The sequence below is a fragment of the Antennarius striatus genome, chromosome 17 (assembly GCF_040054535.1).
Source record: "Antennarius striatus isolate MH-2024 chromosome 17, ASM4005453v1, whole genome shotgun sequence".
NCBI lineage: Eukaryota > Metazoa > Chordata > Actinopteri > Lophiiformes > Antennariidae > Antennarius > Antennarius striatus.
The window spans coordinates 15,753,283-15,773,214 of NC_090792.1; the positions used below are offsets into that span (position 1 = coordinate 15,753,283).

The 19,932-nt window shown below is 39.4% G+C and overlaps 4 protein-coding genes across 6 annotated transcripts; 3 read left to right on the forward strand and 1 right to left on the reverse strand.

Annotated features, from left to right (window-relative positions):
- The first annotated feature begins 583 nt into the window (after positions 1-583).
- si:ch211-189e2.3 (tudor domain-containing 6) lies at positions 584-5,602 on the forward strand. The gene is made up of 2 exons (XM_068339158.1): positions 584-4,799; positions 5,508-5,602. Exons 1-2 carry the CDS (start codon positions 584-586, stop codon positions 5,600-5,602), a joined length of 4,311 nt encoding a protein of 1,436 aa, XP_068195259.1.
- A 905-nt stretch (positions 5,603-6,507) lies between these two features.
- Positions 6,508-7,925, forward strand: LOC137611266 (ankyrin repeat domain-containing protein 66). The gene is made up of 3 exons (XM_068339368.1): positions 6,508-6,646; positions 7,441-7,669; positions 7,784-7,925. Exons 1-3 carry the CDS (start codon positions 6,508-6,510, stop codon positions 7,923-7,925), a joined length of 510 nt encoding a protein of 169 aa, XP_068195469.1.
- Positions 7,926-8,365: 440 nt separating this feature from the next.
- slc5a6b (solute carrier family 5 member 6) lies at positions 8,366-16,268 on the reverse strand. Of its 2 annotated transcripts, XM_068338542.1 has the most exons (17): positions 16,133-16,268; positions 15,928-16,013; positions 14,663-15,121; positions 14,513-14,578; positions 13,796-13,847; positions 13,654-13,721; positions 13,071-13,225; positions 12,764-12,904; positions 12,147-12,276; positions 11,939-12,027; positions 11,269-11,381; positions 11,109-11,179; positions 10,949-11,035; positions 10,102-10,274; positions 9,908-10,014; positions 9,723-9,826; positions 8,366-9,491 (listed from the first exon to the last, which is right to left on the reverse strand). In XM_068338542.1, exons 3-17 carry the CDS (start codon positions 15,008-15,010, stop codon positions 9,348-9,350), a joined length of 1,848 nt encoding a protein of 615 aa, XP_068194643.1. In that variant the 5' UTR covers positions 15,011-15,121; positions 15,928-16,013; positions 16,133-16,268; the 3' UTR covers positions 8,366-9,347. The 2 variants fall into 2 exon arrangements, with proteins under 2 accessions (XP_068194643.1, XP_068194644.1); XM_068338543.1 differs by lacking the exon at positions 14,513-14,578 and having other exon boundaries at positions 15,928-16,147.
- On the forward strand, positions 16,220-19,354 carry cenpo (centromere protein O). Of its 2 annotated transcripts, none has more exons than XM_068338545.1 (6): positions 16,220-16,369; positions 16,545-16,696; positions 17,039-17,186; positions 17,274-17,545; positions 17,656-17,815; positions 18,508-19,354. In XM_068338545.1, the coding sequence occupies exons 1-6, from the start codon at positions 16,348-16,350 to the stop codon at positions 18,618-18,620; spliced, it is 867 nt and encodes a 288-aa protein (XP_068194646.1). In that variant the 5' UTR covers positions 16,220-16,347; the 3' UTR covers positions 18,621-19,354. The 2 variants fall into 2 exon arrangements, with proteins under 2 accessions (XP_068194646.1, XP_068194645.1); XM_068338544.1 differs by having other exon boundaries at positions 16,222-16,369; positions 17,036-17,186.
- The last annotated feature ends 578 nt before the right edge of the window (positions 19,355-19,932 follow it).

The window sequence follows — 19,932 nt, forward strand, 5'->3', positions numbered from 1 at the left end:
CAGGAACACACATGTAAATGTGGAGTTGGAAAGTAGATATAGGAGATGTCAGTTTGTCCTGGAGATTTGCCAATAGTTACATTGAACAGAGGAGATGAACTGAATTGTCTGATAAAATTCCTTGTTTTGACAATCTCTCCTCTTCAGTCATATTGGTGCTGGCCAATGAGAGGTCAGAAGAAGAGGTTGTATTGCTATATGTGTACATGAACAAATAAATAATAACTTGACATGAGTCACTTAATAATTAATTGAGTCAGTTGAATGAAAATCTTTCTGGTTTTTAATAATGACTTATGTACACTTTTTGTTTTGTGATTTGACAGCTACCAATTCGGCACGCACCAACAACACTACAAAACACAATATACTTGGCAACAGACTATAAATTGTTCTTTGTCTGACTGCATTTATAAGTGGAACCATTCCAGCACTTTACTGAGCTCTTCCTGGAAACATTATTTTTAAACATTAAACAAGTTTTTTGCAGAAATTTTAAAAGTTTTTATTTGTCTTTGAAATTAATGAATTTTATTTTCTTTTTGAAATTTGCAGGTGTATTATATAACCACTGAATTTCATAATGTGTTCAATTCCTGGCCTTCCTACTGCGGGAACAGAATTACCCATTCTCATCACAAGGGTTAGCCCAAAGCCCAATTGTGGTCTTGTGGAATTATGGGTAAACATGGATGATGGAAAGAAGCACATTTATGAGCAAATGAGAAAAGACATTCAAAGTCCTGGAAGGAAGTTTCATGGATCAGAAGGAAAACCAGAGGACCTCTGTCTGGTCCACATCGTTGACACGTGGCACAGAGCTCAAATTGTATCCATCCAAGATGAAAATTACAGTGTTTTCCTAATTGACCAAGGAAAGCTGGACATCACAAAAGGTGAAGCTTTAGCATGGGGTCAGAGTGATGCTTTTCTCCTGCCCCCTGAAATTGAAAAGTGTATCCTTGCAAATGTTGTCTCTGTTGAAAACAACTGGCCTGAAAGAGCTGCAAAGTTTTTAAATTCTCTGGCTGGTAAGAAGTGCAAGGGGCTGGTTCAACAAATACTGATGCCAGCCCGGATAATTCTCCTTGAGATACCAGTTGTTTCCAAGCACATGTGTAAATGTGGAAGTGCAAAGAAGATACCAGGAGATGAGTTTAAAAATCTTGTATTGAAATGTCTGCAATTACCCTCAGCAGATGTTGAGCCGTACCGCATACTGCGGGATCGTAACCTGAATGGCAGTTGCATTCTTGAGGAATGCCACAGGTACTTTTACCCGGAACTGTTGATGGACACTTTTGACACTGTTGTGGTTACAGAGATAAATGATCCACAGAACATTTTTTGCAAACTATTAATTTTTTCCAAGGCTTTGAACGTGTTATCAGAACAGATCCACCGGCATTATGAAGAGAGCTCAGATTTTGGACAGCCACCACCGCGTACCTGTGGGGATCCCTGTGCTGTTAAAAGTGTGAATGGCAGATGGCATCGCTCGATGCTAAAGCAAAACATTACCACGGATGGTGCTGTAGAAGTGCTGCATGTGGATGAGGGAAGAACTGAATTGGTCCAGTATGGCAACATCAAACCACTGAACGGAAAATTCTTGAGAATGCCAGTTGTCACATACCGATGTTCTCTTGATGGAGTAAAAAACACAAGTGCAGTTTGGACTGCAGACCAGACTAATTACTTGAAATCACTGCTCCACCATCGTACTGTTGTTGCAAGGTTTAACCACTATGATATAACTCAGGATGTCTATTCAGTAACTCTGTATGCAGATAATGCTGTGTGCATAAACAGTTATTTTATGGTGAAAGTAGGACTTCCGTACTTGTCAAATGAAAATGATTCAAGTTCCTCGAATGGCTCCATTCCTTCATTTTTCCGTTCACATGGAACTGAACAATACATGCATGAACAAAACAAAAGCACAAGTTTTGGTTTATGTGAGAAAATGTTACCAAGCCCAAAAAACCAAGAAGTCAATGGCAGGATAGATGATATACCCATATCTGATCATCTTGGTTCCAAAGATACTTTAAATGGTCCAAACCAGTTAGTGCAGAGCACTGAGCATCTTTCAAGAAGTTTTCCTTCCAAAATGGAAAATGCTCATAATGGCCATGTTTTTAGTGTGGGAAGCAGTGTTGATGTGCACATATCTTGCATTGAAAGTATACAGAAGTTCTGGTGTCAAACTACGGAGAGCGCTGAATCTCTTAGAAAACTTATGCACGAGTTACAAAACCACTATGCAGTCATCCACCCTCAGTCTCTTGCTGAATCCATCTGTGCTGCCTATAATCCACATGATGACAAGTGGTACAGAGCAAAAATCATTGCAAACTCTCACTCCCCTCTTGTAGCTGTGAGATTCATAGACTATGGTCAAACCGAAAAAGTCCCTCTGAGAAATGTGAAGCCCATTGATCCAGCTTTCTTAAAGTTGAATGCACAGGCTTTTCAGTGTTGTTTACTCAATTCAAAGAGCTCAGCTAACCCTATTACCCTGGCTTGGACTGATTCTGCATTGGATGAGTTTCGAACATTTGCGGATTCAAGTAATTTGTCAAACACTGGACTGAAATGTGTTGTTAAAGCTGTAACATGCGATGAAGAAGGCCTGCAGCTTAACATGGTAGATATTGAAACACCGTCTCAAAGTGCATGTGAGCTTCTGACTCAGAGATGTGTTGAAACTGACACTCAAGTACCAATCCTTCCACAGGTCCCATCAAATGTATTCACGTACTCCACGTTCGACATTGAGGTGGGTGGAAGAGAAAACGTATTTGTAACGTGTTCAGAAAATGTTAATAATTTTTACTGCCAGTTGGACAAGAATTCAGATTTACTTGCTGGAGTGATGGAAAATGTTGATCAGTTAAAATGCAGCGATCACCCTCTTGGGCTTGATAGCATTTGCTTTGCCAAGGGGACTGATAATAAATGGTACAGAGGTCAAGTAGTGGAAAGGTCTCCAAAACTTCTAGTGTATTTTGTAGACTATGGTCATACCCTTGAATTGAATGACACTGATATTTGCCCCATTCCAACCGAAGCAAGTCTTGCTCGGTCAGCTCCTGTGCAGGCTGTTCAACTTGGACTGTTCAATGTGCCCGAAGATGTGCCATCAGAAGTCAACGAGTGGTTTAACAATCATGTTATTGGCCATAGTTTTACCATTTCTGTGATTTCAAAAGGGGCAGAGGGAAAGCTAATTGTTGAACTACTTGATGGATCACTAAATCTAAATGTGAAAAGCAGAGAGAGGATATCACAGATGGCACTTGAAAGAAGTACTACTTGTGTTGAGTCTGAACAACAGTGCCCCGGCAGCGCAAAATGCACTAACATTCCAAAAGAGGATAGCTTGATGCAAGAACTTGTGAATACACTGATAGCAATGAAAACGACAGGACAAAATATTAACAACAGCAAGAGAGTGTGTGCTGGAGATGAGCTGAACAGTTCACAAGATAAGTTCATAAAATATGAAAAGACTGTGGTAGAGGGAAGAAAACTCAATGTCATTCTTGAAGAAGGACCTGGGTTGTCAGAGACTGTCCACAATGATTCAGATGTGTTACAACTTTCTTTTCCTTGCCGTGAGGGAAATACGAATATCCTCACGTACAAGAAACCAAATGTTGCTCTAAACAAGGCAGAGGAAGTCTATGCTTCCTGCATTGTTGGCCCACATTACTTTTGGTGTCAGTACAGCAACACCAAAGATCTAAACATGGTGTCGACACTCTCTCAAGAGGTTGTACAAGCCAGTCAGGATATGCTGTTCACAAAGAATTTGGATCCTGGCAGTCCATGCCTTGCTCTTTATTCCAGTGACAACCAGTGGTATCGAGCTCAGGTTATTCACATAGCTGACAATATGCTACATGTTTTGTTTATTGACTATGGAAATGAGTCTGATGTTGACATCAACAATGTGAGACCGCTACCAGAATGTCTTCTCGATGTGGCTCCTCAGGCATTTTTGTGTTCTTTGAATGGGTTTGATGAATCCAAGGGCTCCTGGAATGATGATACTTACGATGATTTCTATGCTCTATTGGTTGATAAACCACTGAGAGTAGAAGTAGTTGATATGAAAGAAAACTTGGAGATCATGGCTCCCGAATATGCAGTGCAAATAGAGTGTGAAAATGGGATTGTAAATGATGCAATGTTGAAGTACTGGAAACCAGCTGTTACAGAAAATCTTATCGAAATCCCAACGGAGAAATCACTCCAGAGTAAAGAAACAGAGTTCAATATGACACCTCCAAGATTTTCAGAAAGAAATGTAACCTCTTGCAAGCACAAGAACTCAAACATGTCCGAAAAGAAGGAAGTTGAGGTTTACGCGTCTTGTATTGTGGACCCCCATTTCTTCTGGTGTCAGTATGCCAACATGGAGGAACTCAAAAAAGTCTCTAGGCTTGCTCAGGAGGCAGGGCAAGCACAGCAAGACTCAATGTTCCTCAAGACTCTTGATCCTGGAAGCCCATGTCTTGCTCTGTTTTCCTGTGACAACCAGTGGTATAGAGCTCAGGTAATTAACAGAACCGACAGCTTGTTAAAGGTAGTCTTTATTGATTATGGAAATGAGTCTGATGTTGACATCAAGCATGTGAGACCATTGCCTCAGAGTCTTCTCAATATAGCTCCCCAAGCCTTGCTGTGCTGCTTGAACGGATTCGATGAGTCCCAGGGCTCCTGGGATGACAAAGTTTACGATGACTTCTACAATCTACTGGTTGACAAACCTCTTACACTGACGGTGTTCAGTATTATTTCAACATGCCGTTCAGATATTGGAGTTCCACAGTACTCAGTTAACATAGAATGCAAGGATGTAGTCATCAATATAGCAATGCAGAAATTTTGGAAACCATTTGCCGAAGAAGGTGTTTTGATAAAGAGCCCTCGAACAGAAACTGTCCCCAGAGAGGGTCAAATTGGCTCCAACATGGCAGAACTTGTCTTTCCCAAAGAAAATATGGTTGTAGGCAAATACAAGAACCCTAACATTTCAAAAAACACAAAAGAAGAGGTTTATGCTTCTTATATTGTGGAACCCCATTTCTTCTGGTGTCAGTATGCCAACGTGGAGGAACTCAAAAAGGTCACGAGGCTTGCTCAGGAGGCAGGGCAAGCAGAACAAGACTCAATGTTCCCTGAGACTCTTGGTCCTGGCAGCCCATGCCTTGCTCTGTTTTCCTGTGATAGCCAGTGGTATAGAGCTCTAGTAATGAATAAAACTGACAACTTGTTCAGGGTAGTGTTTATTGATTATGGAAATGAGGCTGATGTTGACATCAAGCATGTGAGACCAGTGCCTCAGAGTCTGCTGGATGTAGCACCCCAATCCTTTCTGTGCTCTTTGCATGGATTTGATGAGTCCCAGGGCTCCTGGGATGACAAAGTTTGTGAGGACTTCTACAATCTTCTGGTTGACAAACCTCTCACCCTCTCAGTGTTCAACGTGAGTTCAGCACGCCATTCAGATGTTGGACTTCCTCAGTATTCAGTTGAAATTGAGTGTGAGGGTGCAATATTGAATACATTGATGGAGAATTATTGGAAATAACTGGATACAGACCTTGGTTTGGCAAGAAGTCTGAAATCAGGTGAGCAAATGCTTATGATGTGGGAAACATTTATTTATCCATGTAGTTATTGCTAATCTGACCACATTGACTAGAATCAACCCCATTTCTGTGAACTGTCAAAACAAGTAATCTTGGTGTAGTATTGAAAGATATCTGTGTGGAAAATTCCTTCATTTTAAATGACATTTCTTAGAAATTTGACAGGGAATTCATAAAAGCCCTTTTAAATTTGATAATTGTGTGCTCTAAGTTTTTTGTATTTTTTTTCCAGTTGTGGACACAAATACATGGCCATGTGGAAATCAAGAAAGGACAGAACAGTATTGACCTTCGTGATGAGAAATTGTATAGTTGTCTGGTTTGAAATTTTACCATCCATAAATTCAAGTAAATGAAGTGAAGCTTGTAATGTGGTTAATAATCTCAATAAATGTAGTATAATGCACGCATGGCTGCACAAGGTGTGATTTTAATTCTATTTAATTCATTGTCCATGAACTGGGTCTAATCTTACTTCCAAAAAGGTATTTTTACTTTCATGTCAGTTATTTTATCAGTCAATTACTCAAAACGCTTTATCAAATTTTATACATTATATTCAGGAGTTTGATTTTTTTTTTAAATTAGTTAAAAATGCAAATAGACATATATAAGCATCCTATGTTACATCTGGTTTACTAATCCATTGAAACACTTCCTGTTATGTTATCTGACAAACAAATTTATATTTTACAACATATAAATTTAACCTCATACCCGCTCAATGATAAATAGTTTTCCTGCTAATTGCGCTTCAGAGACGCTTCCTCTACTGCGGCTGCGTCACCGGTTGTCACTCGGTGGAGCCATCTTGTGTCTGTCTCCTAGCAACAGACGTGACGACATGACAGAACTGCACCAGGCTGCAGCAGCGGGTAATTTCGACCAAGTTGAGGAAATTCTGGTACAAAATAAATGTGATCCGAACCACAGAGACGTCGATTGGAGCTCCAAGACCCCTCTGCACTGGGCGGCGGAGAAAGGTAGTTAATGGATTTGTTAGTGTGTCTAACTTTAATGGTGATAATGGACACTGAAGTTTGTCTAATCATCAGCATTTTCAAATGAAGCTGCTGGGACTGAAGGGGTATGAAGTTGTGTGTTCTTCAAATTGTCAGAATTGAACAAACAAACATGTGTTCTATAATTTTTGAACATGTTTCACTGAAGTGCACCATCAAAAGCCTATATTTAGATTCATCAGTGATTTATTTTTTCCCCCAAAGTTTTTAATTATAAATTTTGGGTGAGAATTCACACCATCTTCTTGAGTTACCACCCAATACGTCAGCTAGTTAAATCTGACCAGCAGGGTGGAAGTGATACCACCTCTACAAGGCAGACACAAGAGTGTGTCTGCTTTTTGCTTGGTTAATAATTTAAACATTAATCATCAATCAAAAATTGTTGACTAGTTTTTGTTAATAATTGTTAAACTGACTGATTTTCACTTGACTTTACAGGAGTAAATATAATTTTGTAAAAAATATATGGACAAGAAATGAGAAATTATCAGTAGGTTCTCAAATGCATGTGATGCAAAAGGATTTTGTGTCATTTTGAGACACGATGACAAGATGATTTAATTATTCCTGAAGTAGAGTTTGGATTTTTTAAGAAGTAATTTGAGATCATCACTATTCTTTCAAATGTATTATTGATGATAAGGTTTCATTGCTTTGTGACTTTATGTTGACATTTCCCATTCCGTTCAAGCTTTGTTGTAATCCTTTTGAAAGTTCAGCACTACTTTGAGGTTTGTTTTTTTCACATGCAGGTCATACAGAAACAGTCAGGATCCTCATTGAGCATGGAGCCAGGTCATGTCTGAGGACTGAGCATGGGTGGACCGCCGCACACTTTGCTGCAGAGTCTGGCCGGCTGGCCGTGTTAAGGCTGCTGCACTCCCTCCATGCACCTGTAGATAAGGAGGACTGCTGTGGAGACAAACCAGTACGAATAGCTGAAATATACGGACACCAGGATTGCTTTCAGTTCCTTAAAAAGTATGAAATAAAGGACATTTTTCCAGTTCTGACATTTTGTAAATTGTGTCATACTGTTTTAATTTTCAACCTTTATATAGTAGTTGAACAAACAACTTTTTTTGTTTGTTGCAGAGCAGAAATTGAGTGTAAGGCCTACCGCGAGATGGCAGCTCAAAAAGGGATTTCGTTGGATGAGTCGGACGAGGAGTGGGCAGAAATGACCAAAGAGAATGAAAACATGAACTCTAAAAGCTACTCTCACACACAGACCTAAGTCATACTATTGTTCAACTGAGTGTTAGGACCTTTAAAACACGTAAACCACAGTATTACTTACACTGCATTCATATGTAGCTTGATTTATAAATAATCTAATTTTAATTTTGTTCCTGCAAAAGTACTCAAATCAGAGGGTATTTTTAATGCTTCTGTTGCTTTAAGCGTAAACTTCCTGAGAATTTTCATTTTAAATTGGTCGAGGATTCAGTTGTGTTATCTAAAATGGACCTGAACCAACCTGTGACAGTATTTTATCATTTGGATAAACCATTTGTAAAGCTGAACTTCATGGCTATGAAAAGTCAAACAGTTTATCAGTAATCTTGCTACTCTGCTGTGCTGTATGTATATGATGTTAATTACATCTCTTATTGTGGTGGTGTAAAGAGAGATTAACCCTCATTAAATAAACACTGAAAAGAAATAGCAAGCTGACATGCTTTATTTGTTGAATTCTGAAATACAAATCTGTGAAAAAATATTGAGAACATTTTCATGAGCATTAACAAAACACAAAAATAAAGCTATTCCATGTCATTCAGTAAAGGTCATTTGGCCTGATGACATTGCCTACTTAGTCCTACAAATGAACTAGAGAGGCTAACTGAAGCTGCTTCAAAGCAGGAAACACACCAGCATTAGTTTGTCTGTCTGGTTCTCAGCAGACTTTGTAATGGAGAGGTGAGGTGTGGACTGAAAAGACAGTCCATTACGCTTTCAAATTGTTCTGGTTATGATTGTCCGTCCACACAAAAGGTGCTCATTGGGTATTTCAACGAACAGATACAACTGCTGTCCTCCCACCAGCAGAGAGCAGCATCTTCTTTGGAGCTCAGCTCCATTACAAATTTACGTCTATTTTCCACTAATGGCTCGAAAATCACAGTATTTCTATTGGAGGGTTTTATGTCCATTTAACTAATAATGATTGAAGTACAGATATAAGAAAAGCACACTGGTTAAACTTAGGTATTACAATTTGATTGTTAAATATTTGACAACATTTCATAGTCTGTCGAGTGTGAAGCAGTCTGGGCGAACTCCCCTGAACAGAATGGAAAATATATTAACAAGTAAAACCAGTGTTTGATGAAAGGCCCCCCAATTAAATGGAGAAGTTGAATTTGAAAAAAAATTATCCTAATAAATACAGTACTGCATTCTGTCAGTCCATGGGGAACCTTTTTGTAAACTGACGAAAATGTATTATTTGTTCACAGGACATCATAAAAGAGAGCACTTTAAAAAAATTTTTTTTTTTACAAAAAGAAGCCAATTTGTAAATGTAATCCTGTAAATACGCAACACGACAAACACTGTATGCAAATAAAAGTTGTGTTATTATATGAAGCTACAGTAATCCATAAAGACACTTCCATAGTTCCAATGCTTTTTGTAGAAATGTTTCAACAAGAAATCATATGGCTGTTTCACACTCCACCAAAGGACTGTCAACTTCTGGCAGAAAATTATCCTCTTTTTTCTGTGATGTTTCTTCTGTTGGGAAGGCCACGCCGTTCATTTCTTTGTGCTGTGAGGTCCGCTTTTGTTGTCGAAAGCACTAAAATTGAAAAGATAATAAAGGTAAATGAGCTTGAACTCCTCAGGAGCCAAACAAAACATGACTTATGATTAAACTCATTCATATTTCTCCTTATTACTCCTACTTTTTGTAATGGAAATATACCAGAACTGATGTTTGTAGTTATGATTATTGTGTTTACCAGAGTTTAAACATGCAATGGCTAATTAGCATTAGTCACTGTGTGATTAAATGCATGGTTTTACTTACAGTTGAGTGAGTTTGTTTGTTGAGACATTCAGGTATGAAATAACGTAGCTTCTCTATCCATGGATAGGTTGTTCCTGGGGTCACGTCTTCTTCTTTCATCGGGCCTAAAACAAAAATTAGTTTTTTCAGTTTAAAGCTGGAACATAAACTTCTGTGTTACACATGCACCTGTCTGAACTACCTACCTGTCAGACAGCTGACGATCAGGCCTATCAGAATGACTGCGAAGCAGCTGAATCCACTGTACCACATGTAGGACAGGGAGTAAAAGCGATGCAGTCCAGACGGTCGGCTAAGGAGCAAAGAAAGACGAATAACTTGAGACGACTGCCTCAAAATCTAAAAACTGTCTCAGTGTCACCATCGCTGTTCCAGGTACCTCAGAGTGGCGTTGCTGAGTGCATTCTGAATGATAGCAGTTGTGTTGTCTGACAGAAGGCTGCTCCTGCAGTCGTGTGGCAGCAGTCTGCTACTGGAGGTTTGAGTGATGATGCTCCCAATGCCAACCCAGAAAGCCAGAGCCAGACCGGCGCCCAAACCCGCTGCGGCCCCCTGGGAACCACAGAAAAACACTTGAATGACAATAAGATGGCACATGATAAGCGTTTCGTAATGCTACACGTCGTTCCTTGACCCGTGACCCACCCTTCTAAAATATGTTGTAGAAATCAGTTCCTGGGTTTTTGTGCAGCTTGGGAAAACTTTTTTTTTAAAAAGATACATTTTGAAACGTTGAGGAAATTCAAAATAAATTCTGGCAATCTGTCCTGAAGTTTAGTCAAAATCCATCCAGTAGTTTTTGCCCAATGCCAGCACTGCTAACAAAAAAATCATTGATAATGGCAATCATTGACTGATTGGTGATCGACCAAATTTAGTTGGTATAGGTTTATAATTTTTATAAGTGTTACCTACATTTCTATTATTAGATTAGAAAGTAATAATTTATCACATCCACCAAGGATGTTCAGACAAAATCTACATATCAATTTTTCAGGGTACTGCCTTTATTTTTTGTGCAATTTCCTCCGGGATTAGTAAAGTATAAATCTATCTCTATTTATGTGGAGCCACAGAATATTTTAATGTGTCTGTCCTGAACCTAATTAAGTTGGTTTTTTTGTATAAATATATTGAAAAACAAACAAACCAACCAAAATCATCAAAGGTTAAAACAGAACCAGAGCTGACTTCATGACCGGTCTCACTGATGAGGCTCTACTTACAGTGGCGTTGGCCGATGGGAAGAACATTCCAAGACAAAACAGACCCAGAATAGGACCACCGACCACCCCGAAGATTTTCAAAGCCACCTGGAGTTCAAATACAAGTGAAAATAAAGCCAGATATGATGGTTGTAATTTATCACACCGGCTGTGAGCTCACCTGTAGAACAGAATCACCCATTAGGTGAGTTAGGTAGGCCATGGCCACACACAGCAGCCCGTAGGACATAGCTAAATGATGAGACACAAGATGAAAATTAGGACACATCAATATCACACAGCTCTGTATCAAATGCTGAATTTTAAGCTTCAGAGACAACCTAAGGCTTTGGACAGGAGGGTTGCTCTCGCCTCTGTCATGGCAGGAAAATGTGGTTTAATGAGGTCTTCCATTGTCACGGTGGCCAAAGAGTTAAAAGCAGAGGAGATGGTGCTGCACAGAATGAGAAGAATTCATCTACCATTATCAACATACATTATACAGCTGACAAACTAACAGAGTGTAATACAAAGTGAAGTTTTTAATGTTAAGTTTTGGATGATGCTGTTTCAGAAAGGTTCTCATCTGGGGGCTGGAGTCCGATCCTGTTCAAATAGACTGTGTTAATTTTAGCTACAAGTCAAGGAGATATATGAATTCAAGAGATTCAAGAGCACTCGACCAGACCTGCACTCTTCAGGAGAGACCTCTCATTGGTGGTGAGTGGGTGCAGGTTATGCTGCTATACGTGGAGTATTTACTGTAATACCTGAGTGCAAAGTCTTCCTTTAATCAGCTCGGCTTGTTACTTCAATGTTAATACAAACTCAATACTTAATTAATCCATTTCAAATCAGACATGTATAGCATTTAGTTTTTAACAACAATTTTACTATTATTTATTATATTTATATTATTCATTTACCCCATCCTAAGGGCTAAATAGCTGATGAGTCAACAGCGACACCTACTGGTGATTTATGATACCCTCGTCAAACCAGTGTCCTTACCTGAGAGCTGCACTGAACAAACACGCAATAAACAGTCCAGGCAGTCCAGGCAGTCCTTGCAGCATATCCATCACAAAGTAAACCACCATCTGTAGAAAATTTCACTGTTACTGAGAGGTCTTTCAATTCAATTAAAAAAAACTTTATTTGTACCCAAGAGACAATTAAAGAACGATCTCGGATTAAAACACTTGAAGTTAAAACTTACCGCATCGCTTGAAGAGGAGCCTAGTTGGTTGGAGTGATCCTCTCCACAGTAACGTGCAAACATGACCAACCCCATCACGCAGCTCAGAGCCAGAGCCAGCTGCAGGCAGGGAAACACCATGTAGCAGGACCTGCACACAGTCCGTTACGTGGTAAAACCGCTCTGCATATTCTACTATGTGATGTATAGAATTTTTTTTCATTAACACTTTCTGGTTGATGAGGAATTTGTGCCAATAATACCCAAAGACAATAAAACAAGATTGATGCATCTCTAACCCAGCTATTTGAGGCCATGTTGCTTCACACTATCTTAACACAGGTGCATGAATGTTTAAACATCAACAATTTTGTAATGTCACTAATTTAAACAAATATTTTAACATTTAAATTAGTTTATATAACCTCCCTGTTTAGGTTTGGGGTTACTTTTGGTCACTGTCAGGTTTTCCCAATGGATGTGTGTTGCAGGAATCTTGAGGGTGAAGGTGGGTGGCATCTTTTTAGAGTGGAAGCTACAAATTTGTCTTTGCAGTCCAGTTATATTTTCATTCAAAGTTATGCTTGAAAAATGTTTTAGAATCTTTGTGAAAACCAAATGGTGAACAGCTTGAATACCTGATGGCCTCTTTCTCAGTGCGGGAGCTGAGATATCTTTGGACCTGAGCCTGGTTCACTCCGTACAAGGACAGCATGAGGAAGATTCCACCGACGGCCAGAGTCCAGAAGGTGTGTCTCTCTGTAGGATCTGGGTTCAGGCTGAGCACCGGGGAGAACACATCAAATAAATACGACAGGAGCAAAGAGATTTTCATCTGAAATGTGAATAAATCCATCTTTGTTGTGCGTAAGCTCCTAGGTTTGTACTGGTGTATTTGCAGACGTCCCACTTTATAAATGAATAAATGCTGTTACTTGGACTCACTCAAGAGCAGCGATGTGTTTTCCTTCCCACACCTTCCTCCAGACCTCAGACGTTCCTCCACTCTGATGCACGCCCACCACGATGACAGCCAGCTGCCCTCCAAACATCACAACAGTCTGGAAAACATCCGTCCAGATGACGGCCTTCAAACCACCCTGTCAGGAGTTGATAGATAGGAAACGACATAAAGGATACTGATAAAGGCCTTCATACAAAATACTAGATAACTTGACATTTAGGTTTTATTGTACTGTACGATGACCAAATTGCTGAGTCATTTTAAATCATATTTGCAATTCAAACTCAAAAATGGGATAAATTATGAATGTATACACCTGTCATTTTATGTCAGGTGATTATTACTATAGCAAAAAATAAAAACATTTCTTAAAATATTTTAGAATAAAAATCTGCATTATCACACTTGACTCCTTTAAACTCACTAGAAACTGTCAAAAAATACAATCAGTATTAACTTCTGGAATCACTACAATCCCTTTTGCCCACCCAATGATAATTGTGCTGCTTCACCTGTTAACATAGTGACAAAAAGTGTAATTCATAAAGGCTTTGAATAACTCACAAGTGTTGTGTATAATGTGCAAACTAGCCCGGTGGCCAGCACAATGCCCCACAACTGGAATCCGGTAACTGAAAGACAACAAAGATCATCATTAAACCACAGGAATCATCCATCCAGAGTCAAGTACTAAAACTTTTCCTACCTGTATTTAGTGCAAAGGCGGGAGTATACACACAAACTCCCATGTAGATAACCTGTCACAGAGTAAAAGATCATTTAGAGACAATCTATATAATACAGTATAATACAGCTCGATTGACTATTTCACAAGCTCCGTTACTGTCTTATACCCGTCGTTCCCACTGAATTCAGATTTGCACCCTGCATGCTAAATAAAGCCAGAGTCAGGCAGCTGGTTATTTTAGCTTAGCAATAACTGGCAGAAACACTTATAGCCCGCACAATACAAAAGCAACCGAAATAGCCCACAGTAATACCAACAACTTTGACCCTTTTGTTTTGTGCTCATCAAACAAACAAAATATGTCAGCAAATGTAAGAAATGTAGGCTGATTGTTTTACGGTTTGGAATATGTGCAGTATAGATAATTAGCTGCAGATTAGATTCATATTTCGCATGGTGGATATTTTTTCACTTTATTTCATTCTATTTTCAATGAATTTTTGTCTTTGGACTAAATCTGCCTCCGAGTACCATATTTTGACAATATCAAAATCCTGTATATCTGCTATCTCTATCACACACAAAAAAATCTTAATTAGTTTCATATATTGTTGTTCACAAATTTAAAATTTGGAAAAAGGAGCCCTGTTATCAAGAATCTGCAGAGACCTTGACTTAAGGTACTGAAACTGATTGGTGCACCTCTGCTTTATTTGTGTTAAGTGTTCCACCCACCATCTGAAAAATGAAGGTCAATGTCCCACAAATGCGCACTGGCTTGCTGAAACGCATTTCAAGATACTGTGGAACAAAGCACGTCGGGAAATGTTAACACCACCATACGAAAACCATTTTGAGCCCAGAAACTAAACTGCTCCCTGTTACCTGGTAGACACTGGAGAGACGAAGCCTGTAAAACACTGGAATGAAAATATGAGCAGGAATGAGGAGGCCCAGAATATAGGCGCAGCCTAAGAACCAGTACTGCGTCCCGTGAGTGTAGATCTCTGCAGGTACGCCTATGATTGCCACAGCAGACTGGAATGAAGCGATGAGCGAAAGCGAAACAGGAAGACAATTCATGCTCCTGTCTGCCATCAAAAACTCCTGAGTGGTCCGCTGACGACCTCCTGAAAGGGCGTGGTACAAGCCGATGGCCAGGGAGGCAACCAGCAGGACTGCAAATACCACATAATCTGCCACTGTGAAGTGCTTCTGCTGGGATGGATCCATCTTCTTCAAGTCTCTGCTGCAGGTTGAGATAGTTCAGTTCTCCTGCAATCACACAGTCAGACGGATGGAAGACATCTTCTCTCCACCCATCAGTCAGGAGAATCCAGCAGCCTTGAAAATAAATATAATGAATATAATATGTGTGAGCGAAAATACAACTTTCTGACCATCATCCAGCAGAGAGGATAGCAGTGCCGTGTAATAATCTCATAAACTAACAGATGTCACAGACACTGCTTACATTCACTTAAAACATGCATTTATTGTTGTTTGTTCTTGCCCATACAAAAGATTTTATATGTGTAATTAGAGCTAAAGAAAAAAATGTATGCTACTACACTCTCATTTTGATATTAAAATAATTTGAAATCTTTTTTCCAACTAATATTTACATCATTGGCAGATTTGCTCTACTTTTTTCTTATTAATCCTTTATACAAAAATAGACACCTTCAATTTCTTATTGGGTAATGACTATCTCAATTAATACAATCTGTAATATTTAAAGACTTGATAACCGTGCGCATTTTTATGCATTATAAAATTAGGCTTCACCAAATTTAAAGGGTTGGTATTTGCTTGGTTGTTGCAAGTGTAATACTATAGATAAAGTTATGGTGTGACTGAGATTGGATGCTAGTTTGTTTCATTTTTAATCAATAGACTAGTTTCTTTCTAGATACCCCAAAATAAGCAAGTGAGAATGAAATAACCTACACGTTCACACTGAGGAAATATGTAGCACTGATTTTACTTGAAACTGAACATCTAAACTACACCCAAGACATAACTACAGTTTCAACTGTGATGTTTTATGGTGGGCGAAAAATAAAACCACCGAGGTAGACTAAATATAAAAATATATAGTACTGTATACAGCAGAGAGGAAGACATGAAATAATCTGAGACAGACTCACCTTTAAATCCAACTCGTCCATGCACTTGATATCTTTGTGCGGCTCGCCATGCTGTTCACTGGCACGCATTCAAGAGCGCTACGTCACTAAAAACACCGTTTACCGTTACAAAGACAGCAATTAATACAACAAGATCACTGGCTACTTGATGACCTGTGTTTCGATGGGTTTATTTTGAGTTTAGTCGACATTAAAATAAACCCACCATGTGGTTAAACCATCTGTCAATGTGATCGCAAAGTGTTCTGAATTTTTCTTCCGGGATTGAGCGGGTGGGTGGGGCCATACGTGATGACGTAGCAGCCGCCAAAATCCAAACATTTTGTTACGTCCAACAACTTTTCACTGCGTAGCTGCCTGACAAAATACACACTCAGAGAATATCCAGTATTGTAAAATAAGGATAAAAACGTATAAAGCATGGATGGGGCGTCAGCGACAGGTAAATCAAACTGGTGAAGGCTTATTAATGGTTTCTACGTAACTGTCTCTCTGCTGCCTTTCTAATACAGGAGTCTCTTGTGTTACCTCGGTAGCTAATGCTAACGGAAGCTAATCACGAACGTACATCCACATCTTAGTTTGTGTCTAATGGCAGCTACGTTGTTCGTCCGCAGGTGTTATGAGTCATCTGAGTCTACTAGAAGCCAAAACCACAGGTCGTAAAGCTCAACCCGTGCAACGGAGCCGAGTGAGCGAACTGAGGGCCGAAGTAGAGGCGTTGAGCGCCCGGAGAGATAACCTGAAGGCGGAGATCGAGACGTACAAGGTGGGATGACGCGAGAATGAGCTGGTTGTGCTGAGTTGACACTGGGATGGGCTGGACAACATCACAGTGAATACATCGTTTTTGTACAAAGCTAATAATGGATCTTTTCTGGAATGAATGTGAAAACAATATGATAAAAATATATAAATCAATTCGTACTTTTAATAGTGATTTGACCATTTAAACTTCATCCAAAATACTAATTAGCTAGCAAATAAAACAATCATGCTACTAAAAATTGAAGGAGGTAGCTGTCCAAATGAACAGCGTGTAAATAACTATGACCAACGAACATGTAAAAGAATAAACCTCACTCACTAGTGGCTTCATCTCTCACAGAAGCTCCAGAAAATAAGGTCATTGATGGATCAACAGTCTACACATGAAGATGAGGAGGAACTGGGTGAAGACTCTGAGATTTTAGAACTCCTGCGCTTGATGGCCAGACATGAACAACTGAAAGACCTTCTGTATGCTCATCACATCATTGGTACTCAAAACATATTCTTTTTATAATTAGTATGTACATTCACCTACACATACTTGATAAACCTGTTTAACTCTCTGATGTCATTAGGTGGGTACGACATTGTAAAGACTCATCAAGGTAAAGGAGTGTGCTTATTGCTTACAACATCCTACCAAGGCGTATTCTTAGAAACCTACAACCTAGAAATAGACCTGAAGCCAACCCTGAGGATCAGTCGTCACAACGTCCCCCCATTCATTCCCCTGAAGAGCCTGGAAGAACAGAGCAGCTTTCAGACAGACTTGAGGACATTTCTTGATGTTCTTGGGCAACATCTGAATGCCTTTGCCGGACGCAAGCAACAGCTGAAGTTTGTGAAGGTGCAACATTTCTTTTTTTATTCAGTGTGTGTGGCATTTCTGACAAAAATGTGAAAGTGACAGCAAATGTAAATTTTCATTGAAAGTGACATACTCCTCCTTCTTAATAGGAACTTCATCCATCTGTGGAGGTGATGGAGAGTAACGTTCTATGTTCGAAACTGGTGATGATGTTCACAGTTCCTACGGAGAAGACAGCTGTTCTCTGCTCGTTGGACTACACCGACCACACCAAATGTCTACCCACAAGAGTCGTCCTTGAATCAGAGGGTAGGACTTTCTGAGCAAATAACATTATCCATAATACACCTAAAAACACACCACTATGTTTATTAGTAAATTTGTTTGATTTACAATTGCAACATTTTTACATTCCCTGTTTTATCCCTGATTAACACTCCTAAACAAAAACACAAGCACCAGTTACTTCTTGTGTGATACTATATTTTTTGCATTTGATCACAGTATGGGTGATCTCGCACTGTTCCCCTGACCACAACACTCTGATTTAGATGCCGTTTTTTGTGAGTGTTGAACTGTCACCCCTCGCTGATGTCCTGTAATGATGGTTTGTCCAGGGTAAATATAGAAAAAATGTACCGGTATATAGAAGGATTTTGGTTACATGATATTTGTGTAAAACATTTCTGAAAATATTGAAATTACATGGCTAAAACAATATATCACTCTTCCCATTACGCAGCATCTGATCTCTTCCTCATTTGAAAGGACATGGACCTCCTGGATGTTGTTCTTTCTTCTTCGAGTATAACTTGTATTGAGCAGTTTGAGTGCAGTTATTCCCTGAAATTTGTAAAAGAGGCTGTCATGTCCTAGTGATCTGTGTGTTTATTTGCTTTTTGAGCTGTGACGTGGTACCCCACCCACAAGAGTTCACATGAGATTAAAATGCCAGGTGCACTCAACTCCTGGACTGAACAAATGTTCTTTTTTTTCTGCAGACAACGAGGCACTTCCTGATTCTCCAGAGTGGAAGAATTTCCACAGCCTCCTGATGAATACCCCTGTGCACCAGGTTTTGATAACCATGAAGGAGATGGGGATCATTGTGTAATTTATTCAGAAAAATTTACCTTTTTGACATTTTAATGTAAAAAATCTATATTTTTCTTGTTTTTATAGTAAAACATAGCTGGTTAAAATTCTTTCTGTTGTGTTATTATACTGTAGAATGTCACCTTTCCAGTTTGTCTATGGAGGACCCATGTTTCTTTGCATGTTTCTTTTGTCCTTGAGTTGCTCTACAAATGCTGCCACCCTCTTGTGTAAAGACTCCCTCTGAAACTGTCTCAGCCTCTCCAGCTCCTCCTGGGCTCTCTGCTGTTGCCGAAGGAGCTCTTTTTCTGATATTGAGTCAATTTTTGCGATTTCTTTCATCTGCATGAGAGAAACGCTGCATTGGACGTTGCCTCTGTGTCTTACTGGCGCTGATATGGACCGAGTGTGCTCCACCGGGTCGGATCCCTTGTGGTGGTACTGGGATACGCTGGAGTACAATCTCCTGCCATTAGATGTTTGGATCCCACTAAATTGTGACTGTTCTCCAATTTCCTCCATAGCGATACTGACGATCGCTTTGGGCTCGCAGACTTTAACCATCACAACTCTGCTCTGTTGTTTTACCAGAGAGTCTGTTCTCTGATGAAGCATCTTCAGGGCGTACCTGTACTGTTTGTCCAACATGTTGAGTTTCTGCTGAAGGTCCCTGTCCGCCTTCTGGTTCAACACTCTCAGATTTCTCCGTAGCACATCAGAACTTCTGTACCTTTGATCCATAAAGACTGCAAACAAAAATGTGTGTTTCAGAGTCAAATTTCTTTCCTTGATTTAAATTTATTTTTCATTTAAGTAACATAGAATGGTATGTTTTTACCTGATTGGTGTCCGTGGAGAGATCTGTCGTGCAGGTTTGTTTGCTGCTGTGGCTGTAACGTAATATCCTGTAACAGCTGAAGAAGTCGGACGGAATTGTTCATTGTGCTCTGTCACAGTCTACGGATTCAATTTCACCATGCCTTTGGATGTGAGTCACAGGGATTTTTGCATATTCAATCAATAAACACTCTAATTTTATGTGGCTTTCCTTTTGAAAGTTAATTTCGCTGTTACTGTTTTGATAATAATAAAAATAAAAATCTTTTTCTGTAAAAAATTAAATATATACCAAACTTAATAAGCAATTGCCAAAAAGAATGTATAAAATAATAACCGAACTGGTCAAAAAGGGAGTCCAGAAAAAAAACAGGATATGATTTCCTGTTAAACTACAGAATCTTTGCAAATTTAACATTTTAGCTTCACCAAACTGCAAAAGTTGGAACATGAGGATCCTCAGCTGATTGGTTTCAGACTGTGTGACGTCACAT